Source organism: Topomyia yanbarensis, chromosome 3 (assembly GCF_030247195.1).
Source record: "Topomyia yanbarensis strain Yona2022 chromosome 3, ASM3024719v1, whole genome shotgun sequence".
Lineage (NCBI taxonomy): Eukaryota > Metazoa > Arthropoda > Insecta > Diptera > Culicidae > Topomyia > Topomyia yanbarensis.
The window spans coordinates 293,540,429-293,552,379 of NC_080672.1; the positions used below are offsets into that span (position 1 = coordinate 293,540,429).

Genomic DNA, 11,951 nt, shown 5'->3' on the forward strand with positions numbered 1-11,951 from the left:
TTTGAAAAAAATTAGTTATAAATGTCACTTATCGTTCAATGGGTTCAAAGTTCAATGGCACCCGGTGATCGGAATCCGGAATGGGTCCTGTATGGTTTTCAGCTACATTGCAATAATCTAAACCTTACGGGTTAAAATGGTTTGATTTGATGCGAGACTGAACATTATGGAAGATGGTGTCTCCGGAAAGTTGTGTCCAGTAAGTCAAGGTTTTCTGGATAGTGAAAAAAGAACCTCTGAATTGCCCTACCAGCTGGCAATAAACATTTCATGTATTTTCTTGAGGATTTATCCCAGTTTTGGAGTTGATTGTTGCATTTGAGCTGGATGCCATACTGAATCCATTTAAGATTCCGAATAAAATGCTGAATGGTTTGATCTGGAGCTTCATAGTATTTCCCAGTAATTTATACCGAAAAATGAACCTGGTTCTAAATAGTATTCCGGCACCAGGGACACTGGAGCCGGAGTGCGAGTTAGAAACAGGTAGGATTCCGGCTAAACTTTACTGGGTTGTTATCGAAACGTGCTTGCTACACTTATGGGATTTTCGATTGATTGACACTGGTGTAATAGAGTGCACTGGTTTTGCACCATTTTTGCACTTTCTAGCAGAAGTGTAGAAAACTGGGTATGTTCCATTGACACTTCTGCTAGAAAGTGCAAAACCAGTGCACTCCACTACACCGGTGCACATCAATAAAAAAGAAGTCTTCGACGCTTTATTGCGATGGTAATGTTCAAGGAATAAAAAATACCTAAAATACAAGCCAAACATACAATCAAATCAACGGCATTAATTCCATCTCCAAGAGTCGACATGAATTGTTCCTAGAAGTAAATTTGAATTTCAGAACTCCAATTATTCACGTGATCTCTAAGCGACGTGATTCGTTCACCTCTATCAATATTTAACGTATTTAATTTAGTCCCTTTACTAAGGAAGTAGTTTCTTTTGATGTGATTATATTGGGGATATAAAATCCTTTGTCAGCAAGAACTATATCAGCTGCATTCGAGAATATCGAGAAATTCGGCAACAGATGAACACAAGCGTTCCATTTGCTGCCAGGCCGATTAGAAATTTTGTAGTTTGCATAAGTTTGTAATCGCTTTAATGATCTAGCTTCAGGATTCTACCGTCTCTCTGTACTAATTTCGAAACTGCCAATAATAAATATCTTTCTATTTCCATACTGTTATTTGAACGATCGAGGCGTATGCTTATCGATTGTATCTTTTGATACGATTTCGATTGCATACTTTAAGCACTCGTACATTGCGAATACTATTCGGAAAAATACTTCGAAATTGTTGTAGCACACACTGAATAATATTCATCAAATGAAACGTTACTTAGAAGATTTTGCAATATCATTACGAAGACTTCAGTCTTTGTCATTACACAGTAAGGTTTGGCTACTTTCTACAAAATTGTTAATACGTTGAAAATTTCCTAATGCCAGTCATTTTTCAGCCAATCAAACCGTCGTTTTAATTATCGTAGTATCGTTTCTAGAAATTCAACACGTTGTTGCAACCGTGCCAATTGCAAACGATATCGTTGTTTTAATAATCGACACTCGCGATTTTCATCGGAATGGACTCGGAATGATCCGTTTTGAATTCTCTACATTTGGTATTTCATCTGAAATGAAAACAAATCTTATTAAACATACTCAGATTCTTGCCAGAGAATAATTACTCAAAAATAGTGACTAAATAAACTAAGGTCCGATTTCTTTGCCCACGCATTATTTTTAAAAGTTCAGTGTGGGTGAAGAAATCGGCACTAAATCTAAAGTTACTTTTCATATGTCCACTGTAAGGATATACTAGAAATTTTCATACAGGTACAACTATTTACATGAAGAAGAAAAGCGCCCGGATGCAGCTGACCGCATCGGAAATCTGTCTGAACTAATTTTTTGATAATTTGGTGGAGAGTTGCGATTTTCATGCATAGCGATGTACCTTTTTTCTAGTTCGATGATTTTTTCAGATCTTCGGAAAAGCCCCTAGCAGAATAATAATGTGTGCTGCTCTTAGAGCTGGCATGTATTGCATTATCATGAAATCCGCTTTTTTCTATCACTACAATCTTCTACACGAAGATTGTACATTTTCATGTTTTCAGGGACATTGTTGCTCTCAGAATCTAAACAGCTTATGTGAGAGTACCCAATTGATGAGTATCACAGTTCCGCTGCTTTACCTACAGCAGGAATTAACACAAACGAACTTTCAACGTCTTTTCAGTCGACTTACAGTTACCTACTACACAGTCATGAGTCATTTTAAATAAAAATCACAACAACTATCCAAATACAGTTTGGTAAACAAACAGTGATTGTCAATTTTCAAACAAAAATAAATACAACACAAGAAGAAGAAAAACATCGAACACAGTTCCACCCGCAGCTACTGTCAAAGTTAAAACTGATGACGTCATCGTGGATAAGATTATTGCTGCAGTATGGTTAAGGTGAGTGCACCCCTTCTTACCCATTACTAAAGAACCATTTTGTATTTGGGGGCAACTTCATCCTAGATTTGGATGTAGTCGACTTATATTTTACACACATCATGGGAATATCAGTGGATTTATCAGTCCCGTCAAATATACCTTCGGCCGCGGCCATTTAGGCACGAGGATAGCACGTGGTGCAAATGAGAGATTAAACTTATATTCAGGGGAAAGGGATCTAAAAAGTAGCGACCGATCGGGTGAAAAGGAAATGAAAAAAAATACTTAGCTTATATAGCGGCGTGTTCGGCTAATCCGCTATTTACTTTACTGATCGAGAGCTCGGAAACGAATGTTGAGTATCTTGGGCAGAAAAAGATACCGTACGTGCCAAAAGAAAGGAACCCGACCAACTTGCCCCAGTGCCGTCCCATTGAGGATTTTGTCGGCTCCCTCAGTGCCTTAGTGTACAAAAATAATTGGCGGGCCAAGTACACGAAGCAGTTGACCACCAGGATCCGGAATTGTATCCGGATGATGGACGTCAGTGATATCCAGCGCTCTTGTGAGAGGATCGCGACTAAGTTGCGTCGTACGGCTGACCAGCATCCCTTCTCCCATGTTCATTGACGTTTTCTTGAAATTTCATTTTTTTATTGGACACCCGTTACGAGTGGATAACAGGTTTGCTTAAATGTGCCGCCGACTTTTTAGGAGAATTGGGCAATCTGGGGAATGTGGTATTCTGTAGAATGGCTTTCTAGGGAATGATACATTCTGGGGGATGGAATTCTGGGGAATGGCTTTCTCGTAACTGGTATACAATTGATGTTACTAACTAATCGTTTTCTGATCCCACGTGTTTACGGAACTCGTAATGGTAGCGTTGATATTGAGCATGATGAAGATGAGTTCATGATGATGTTTGGTTTTTGATGGCACTGATCTGAGCATGATGGTTCAATATGCCACTCTTCACTTGTAAATCCCCCAAAAATCGATTCGCTATTCAACATTTTATAAACAGAGCGACGAAAAATTAGAGAATGGCTATAGATGGTTGCTGGACATTAGTGTTATTATTTTGTTTTGCTTTGGTGGGAATTGAATTAGTGAATATTTTTAAAAGCATAGGGTTACCTTCTGTTGCATTTGATTGTACATCATTTTTGAGTGACTGCTTTATTCTGGTTGATGACATTCGGGTGAACATCATTCGGGTACATGACTTTCGGTTGAATGTCATAGAACCGCTGAGGAGACTCGTTACATACTAGTTAGTTCTAGTTTGAATATTTTATTTACTCCTTAACCTAATATACATAGGTTTGAACTAAGGTTATCGTACTCATAAACCACCTAGGAGTTTAAATATTTTTATTTGTGTTAATACAATTGTGCTGAGTAAGGCGGGTAAGCGATGTAAAACCCTTTTCACACACTTCGCATCTATGAGGTCGCTCACCTGTGTGAAGATACATATGTACCTTGAGGTTTGGTTTTCTATTAAACTCTTTGCCACACACTTCGCATTTGAAAGGTTTTTCATTTGTATGTATCCTCAGGTGATATGTTAATGAAGATCTACTTCGAAAATCTTTTCCACACTCTTCACATTTATACGGTTTTTCATTTCTATGAATTTTCATATGACCATATAAGCCCCCGCGAAATCGGAATTCATTTCCACAGACTTCACATTTGAAAGCTTTAAAGTTTGTGTGAATAACCGCGTGTTCTTTGAGCGTACCGGAATCACGAAATTCTTTCTGGCATACACTACATTGGTAAGGTTTCTCGTTTGTGTGAATACGTCGGTGGGATTTAAGATAACCGCGCAAAGAAAATGATTTCCCGCATATATCACATGTGTTAGGGTGTTCGATTGTATGAATTAGCATGTGAGTCGCATATTTGCCGCCAACTGAAAATTCTTTCCCACACACTTGGCAGCTAAAAGGTTTCACACCAGTGTGTTTGTACATATGACTTTCGAGGAGTCTGCTCTCAACATATCCTTTTCCACACAAATCACATTGATAAGGATACGAGTGAGTTTTCATATGAGCATTGAGGATACCAATGCTACGATAGGACTTCTCGCACCTTACACATTTGTAAGATCTTTCATTCGTGTGGATTTTCTTATGTTCTTTAAGGGTGCCAAGGAAACGGAAGGCCTTTTCGCACATTTCACATTTGTAAGGTCGTTTATCTGCGTGAATTTTCTTATGCTCATTAAGGTTGCTGACTGTATGAAAGAATTTTTTACACATACCACATTTGTGAGATTTTGCTCGACCCATGTGGCTTTTCTTATGTACGTTGAGTGCGCTAACCCTACGATATACTTTCCCACACACATCGCATTTGTGAAGTGTTTCATTCGCATGACGGTTCTTATGTCTAATAAACATATTAAGCTTACGAAATTCCTTTCCACACATGACACATTTGTGCGATGTTTCATTCGTATTACACTTATCTAAATTTAATAACTTTTCTTCCGTGTGTTCGATTCGGAGATGGTTAAGCAAGGAAATATCTTCGACACAAACGGAATCTTCTACTGGCTTTCCGGATTCTGTTTCCAGCGGTACATCTATTATTTCTTCCTTCATCAGAGAATAGTCACCGATCTCCATGAGATCACTTATTGTGTTCTCATTGATTCCTGGGATTTGCTGCTCCATACTGTCACAGGATGCCTAAAACGATTAACAACATTGCTTTACTTCAAATTTCATGAACGGAAACGTTTACCAGTCGTCTGGATTCTCTTTCAAGCGGTACATCTACCAGTTCTTTCTTTTTGACTTGAGGGAAGGTGTCGGAGTCGATGATGTGCCTTATATTTTTATTTGCTTTTGAGATTTGCTGTTGCGCCTAAAACAATCAATATTAAGTTAAAACCTTTCTTTCTCTCCCAAATTTCTTTATCACAAACGGAATATTTTACCAATTGCTTGGAATCTATTTCGGGCGGTGTATCTATCATTTCTGTTTCTTCAAGCTTCATTTGAGGCAAATCATAAAATCCGATGAGGTCCCTTCTATTGTCATTAGATGGTGGAATTCGCTGCCCCATTCTGTAACTAGGCATTTGAAACAAGCAGACTGTCATATTTGGAGAAAAAAATTGTTCTACACATACCATCAAATCTCAACTGTTTCAGTGTTATTGAACTTTTTGTGAAAAAAAACTTATTTGTCTTAAAATACCTCTAACGTTAAAAATATACTTTGTATTTTAAATCTTAGTTCTATTCGAAAGATGAGAAAATTTCCTATTGAATGGTGTTTGCATATCTTTTGGTTAATTAACTTTAATTACCTTTTAGCTATAAAGTAGTTAAAAGTTAGTGTTTTTGAGGAGGTTTTTGCTTTATATATGCTTTATATCGTTATTTATAAGATTTCATTGGAAAGCTGAGAAAATGTCCTATCAGTTTATGTACAAATATCTTTTAGTTAAGTGTAATAAATGATTTTTTACTAACGAAATAACTCAAAATTTGTGTTTTTTGGAGAGTTTTTCAATTATTCTAATTATTAATCACCAAAATTTATCGTTACTATTGTTCATTTGATGCCCCTTAGCAAGGGCGTGACACTCTTTTATAAAAATATTTCACCTGGTTTTATATTTTTTATATCGCCTTATATCTGTTTATAATTGTCTATAAAAGTTATAACTGTATTCGAATTGTTGAAAGTTCGAAAAAAAATCGAACAACCATTACCATGGTAGCCTTAGCTACGCGCTTTATTGAAAACATTGAAAAAATGGAGTTACAGCAAAAAGAAGTGGTAAGTACCCAAACATTTACAATTCTTTTTCTTACCGACAATCCGTTTGTCCCCTTGCTATTCATTGACCTGAATCACTCAAACAAGCTAATATATTTTTGGATAGACATTTATTTCCCTAGGTTTTTCAGGATTCTAATTATATGCACTCGTTGCTCAACGGAACATTGGTGGTATGGAGGTAAGCTGACTTCATTACGGTGTATTTTAACGCGAGATTTATTATTGTTTTCTCGAAGGTTTTTCAGAACGACCTCTACTCGAGATTGGTATGCTCAAAATGGCAAGTCTGGCTGGAAAATGTTCATAATCTGCGAATACTGGCTTAGCGGTCTGATATAAGATTTGCCAGTATATTATCGAAATCGGAACCATGCACAATAAACGGCAATATTGACATGTACCTGGGATGACACCGTAGATTCAGTTTTACGATCCCGCTATAATCGGACTGCATGAATTAATCGATATTTATTTTGAAACTGACAAAAACCTTTCTATGTGAGGAAGGCAAAATATCGCTTGTTTTATTGGTCAGGTTCAAAGCGCAAAAGATGGACAAGCTTGTTGCGGCAACGATGAAAGGTTATCCAGCAAGAAAGCTTGGAGAAAACATTCAGCCGAGAAGCATCGCAATAATTAGCTAGTGGTTTTAAGAGTAAGATGTAGGATTTTGAGAATACAGTAACGGTGGTAGTTCGATTGTCCGCCAATTCAGTGTAGATGCATAGTTCGTATCTTGGAGGATATGACAAAAGCATATTCAATTTTCACGAGGACAATCTGTTCATTTGAGGGCCGAATAGAATTTCTCACGCATTGGATATTTCACAAGAAATCGAAATAGAATCGTAATCGAGTAAAGACAGCACGAAAATAATATGAATATCTGGTACGCTATCGTCAATTCAATAATTTTGAAGCTCGACGACTTCCTGACGCTCCCTTTGGAATAATGCGAAGCGGTAAGAAGTTAAAAAAGTTGCAATAAGTGAATCCAATTCAGAAGAAAATTCCACTGCCAACAGTTGGGTTGTGGTTGTTTTTAGGTCTATGAAACCAGCTCCGAATTAAAGGCAAAACCTCAGGTTCATAAACTAGAGGAATATACGTCCTCATCAGTTGACAGGGGTTGCTCACAGTTTGTAATTAATAAGTATAAAGTCATGGCAGCTAGCAGGAAACGCATCAACTGTAGAAAATATGTATCCTGCGTCGAGACATGATATTGACATGATTGGCATGCGACTCATTATTCAGATGCTGCGGTTGCCCTCAACGAGCTGATTCGGTTTAAGCCCTAGATGTCCACACTAAGGAACCAAAGATCTCTAATGACGTTCGGGTACAAATGGAGCGACCTTTCAAATGCAAGATATATTAAAGAAGATACAACACCGATAAGGACGTTCAGAATCATCAGCAGCAGTTGTAAAACTTCAAAGCATTTGTATGCGACATTTGGGGAGTGTATATTTGTCGTTTAACAAATTTGAAAATTTTTAAATAAATAAATGAAATAGCCTATTCCGATTTTTTTAAACACTATTCAATCCACTAAGTCTTAATTCTGTGTACACCAACATATCCGCTTAACCGCAGCATATTTTGGATTCATAGGCACAACACAGTGATTTTTTAAAGAAGTTATACTGTTGTCCGTTGAAATCTTCACTATGTTTTGGTCGGAGAGCTTCAGATTTATTAGCGTAAGCCAGACTCTTGCAGTTGCTGACAAAATATGAATTTCCTTTTGTTCTCCGCATACTAGTTGAGGTTGGGCATCTCACACGTTAACAAACCAGTCTGTACTGTATCTGGAAATGTTGCTATCTGGCTTCCGAGTGCTCTGCCATCATACCGACTTATTTGCACTCAACATTAAAAAATTTCACAGGAACTTTTGCCAATCGAAGCTGACAGATACTCGCCTTCTGGGTGGAGTTACATGGAAAAAAATCTCTTCCGTGAATCTCGAGATGTTCGTTTAACAAATTATAGCAACTGTAAGTATGAGGCATGGTTTTACGATTAATATCATTGCTGGCCTGACCCTACCTGTTGCTCAATAAGTAGTTCTTCTGCGGTGTAGATAATCAGGTATGTCCCAGATTCCTAGTTTTTGAGTATTAAGATTTTTTTACATTTATATTGGTGAACGACAATGTCAACAATTAGGTTATTTACTGAAACAGTTAACCTCACTTTTCTTGACAGTTCGGTTGTACGCTCGAAGCAAATCGTAAAGAATTTTTCAGGTAATGATCATTTAGTTTCTTGCTTTTGTAGCCGCGCAGCGCAGTGCGATTGGCAGCGCAATACTTAAATTACCACCGAAGGCTTCGATTACATTCAATAAATGTTCCGTGCCTAAAATCATAATTGTCGTTCTCGTCGATCCCTTCATATCGCTCACTGTCCCTTATTCCACTAACCGTTCGATCACAGTTGTCACAGCAATGCTTGCGAGGTGCGACTTTCACATTTGGGGTTTTCGATTGATTGACACCAGTGTAGTGGAGTGCACTGAAACTGCACCGTTTTTGCACTTTGTGGAAGAAGTGCAGAAAACTGGGTATGTTCCATTGACACTTCTGCTAGAAAGTGTAAAACCAGTGCAATCCACTACACCGGTGTCAATAAATCGAAAATCCCCATTGTCTCCTTCAAATATTTTAGGATAAACCGCCGTCTGCAGCCTCTTGTGCCAAATATTCGTGCATCTTCTTCAAACAAAGCTTCAGAATTCTTCTAAACAACACCCTGATAATATTCTCCTAGTAGCTCATGTGTTTTGAAATCAGCGCGACTCTTAAACATAATATACTTGGATGGTTGTCCATACCGGCCAGCTCTACAGACTTCCTGATAATAACTTTCTAAATCCTTCGACGCACCATAGTGAATGACCAATCTAACATCCGGTTTGTCAATTCCCATTCCAAAGCTATCGTAGCTACAATAATCTGAATGCGGCCTCGGGCAGTTTTTGTGTACCGAAAGCCTCTGATTCAGCAAAAGACCGGCATGATACGGCCCACTATCAATTCGTTTGCTCTTCAACAGCTCCACAACTCCTTCCGTTTCCTTCCGAGTCAGTAGTAGATTATGATGCTGCCTTCAGTGTTTTTGCTAAGCAATTCTCAAAGATCCACACACCACGGGAGCCCTTAATTTTAACATAAAGCTTCCGATTCGGTCGATCGAACCTAGTGCACAGAACTTGCAGATTACGCAAACCAAGGTTTGCCACAATATCTTCATGAACATTCGAAGTTGCAGTTGCCGTCGCTGCTAAAATGGTAATCCGAGGACAAACCGTACGAATTACACCAAGATGTCTTAACGCCGGTTGAAAATCGTGACCCGTCAGTTACTCAGACAGTTGTTGAGCTTTGTTGATTGCAATCAGTACCAGCTGATTGGATATTTGCTGTAGCAGATAATTGCCCGCGTCACCGGTCATACTCTGGCGTTAAATACACTACCCGGAACATACCGGCATTGATGTCTGGAATAGGATTAACTCGTTGTGCAGATCCTGTCGGGCAGGCCGGTATATTGCTCAAATTCAACGCCAGAGCTCGTGAGAGGTTTGTTCAATATTCTGGAAGAGTGGGAATATATTTAACAATTAATATCATTATTGTTCGTACCTGCTGTCCCATAAGCAATTTGACCTCTGTGATCGTTTTCGGATATCTTATTTTATGGCGCAAGAACAAAAGCGTTCGATTTTTAAATTTTAGTTATGCACGTCGTGATTTCAACCATGTAAAGAACAAAAGTGACAACTCACACAAATTCACCGCACACTGAGAATAAGTTCGAAAACAAGTTCGAAAATTATATAAGTATAAGCTGTCTATAAAATTATAATCGTCTATAAATCTACAAAAACATTATAATTGTATAATAATTTATAAGTTATTGGAAGTGTCACGCCCCTTGCCCCTTAGTGTTCTCTATAACTTTTTATTTGACACTTTGACTATATCTCTTTTAATTTTGCTCGCCACAAGTGTAGTGGGTTCGAAACCGTTATTTTTGCATATGAAACGATGTGATAAAAACGATTTTGCGTCGAAACCAAAAGAGATAATTGAATGGAGTCAAAGAAAGAACTGTAGAATTTGCTGAGATGCATTATTTTCACGATAATAATGGTGATGTTTATTATTTACTATTTTAAAAAAAATTACGAAAATGTTAATAATAGCACTAACTTTAAACTAATTTACTTCTAAAAGAATACTAAATTCACCTAACTGAAAGGTATTAATACATTTTTCTCTGTAAAATTTTCCTGGCTTTCGAATAAAAAGAAAAAAAAGTACAATAAGTGCCATACTTTTTCAATTAGAGCTGGTATTAGTGAAAATTAGATAAAAATATCCAAGTTGAATAACACAAACTCATGAATATAAGAAAAGCTAAGTGTATCATGTCAAAGAACGAATTATGCAGCTCTTCAAGACTAACAATATGAATTATTAAAATGATGAGGTTAACTATTAGGATTTTCAAAAACTGAACGAAAAATCGATCAAAATTGTTTAATTTTGAATAAATTACTTTGAAAAGGCTACTTAAACTCATTAGCTGAAACATGTGAGGGCATCACTCAATGCGAAATTTTCTCACCTTTCCAGTGGATCTAAAATATTTGAAATACAAAGTATACTTTTTGAGTTCCAGGTATTTTAAGACAAATAAGGTTTTAACACAAAAAGTTCAATAACTTTGTAATGATTCGATTTGATGGTATGTGTAGAACGATTTTTTTCTCCAAATATGACAGTCAATCACCCCTCGAGAGGTTCTTAACCATGAACCAAACACCCTGTATAAAGCAGCCCTTTAGAGCTGTGAAGCCCTAAATACTGATATAATGCTGGTATTGTGCCAGAAAAGGCGAAATATAGTGCTATTACTGTGCAGAGATTGACTGCTCGTTTCTGCAGTACTAATGCTACTATATAGCACCAGTGCACAAATATCAAATTTGAAAGGCTTATATTGGCACTACTAATGCTATTAAGCTTCAGCTGGCTGTCATTGTCCGCCACGGTTTTAAAACCATTTCTCATGTTTCTTTTCGGTATGATGAGCAAAAAGGAAAAAAAATTAAATAAAAATGTTCTTTTTAAAACCGTGATTGGACTCTCTTCTAATGAATTGTGATGAATATTTTCAATGGGTTTTCGTTCTGACATATGAATGTTTTACGAAAATTACCTTTAGTAAGTCTCGAACTGAGGTATCTTGCCTCGTCCTTCACGGTAAGTGCGCTGCGTTTGCTCCCTGGACTATATTGCATATGTTCGATTGAAATGAAATATGCCGAATATAATCTTCGAGAAGAGTTGCATAACAAATAAATCCACAGCATTAAAATAGCATTATATTGGCTTTTTATTTGCTCTATAATGGCATTAAATGCACTTGTGAAGCTTACATGCTTTAACGACCCTTGAAGCATGTACGCGTTATATCAGCTTTATATACGCATATAGAGCAAGCGATAATGCTATATTTCGGCTGTGCAGTTATGCATTATTGATGCTAATATAGAGCTTTATTGCATTGTTAATGCTGTAATGGAGTTTCAATGCAACATTAGTGCAAATCTCGACAAACATATGATTACGGCCTAAAAGCCAACTGTCAAAAT

The 11,951-nt window shown here is 37.3% G+C and overlaps 1 protein-coding gene across 1 annotated transcript; it reads right to left on the bottom strand.

Moving 5' to 3' along the window:
- Positions 1-3,615: 3,615 nt before the first annotated feature.
- Positions 3,616-5,577, bottom strand: LOC131691559 (gastrula zinc finger protein XlCGF57.1-like). Its single transcript, XM_058978072.1, has 3 exons — positions 5,427-5,577; positions 5,231-5,353; positions 3,616-5,175 (listed from the first exon to the last, which is right to left on the bottom strand). Exons 1-3 carry the CDS (start codon positions 5,568-5,570, stop codon positions 3,835-3,837), a joined length of 1,608 nt encoding a protein of 535 aa, XP_058834055.1. The 5' UTR covers positions 5,571-5,577; the 3' UTR covers positions 3,616-3,834.
- Positions 5,578-11,951: the final 6,374 nt, after the last annotated feature.

Bases quoted from the DNA above. Each gene is read 5' to 3' on its own strand.
- LOC131691559 (XM_058978072.1), bottom strand. From the start codon at position 5,570: ATGCCTAGTTACAGAATGGGGCAGCGAATTCCACCATCTAATGACAAT. The intron at 5,354-5,426 runs GTAAAATATTCC...TGATTGTTTTAG, and splicing joins AAATAGATTCCAAGCAATTG to GCGCAACAGCAAATCTCAAA. The intron at 5,176-5,230 runs GTAAACGTTTCC...TAATCGTTTTAG, and splicing joins AAAGAGAATCCAGACGACTG to GCATCCTGTGACAGTATGGA.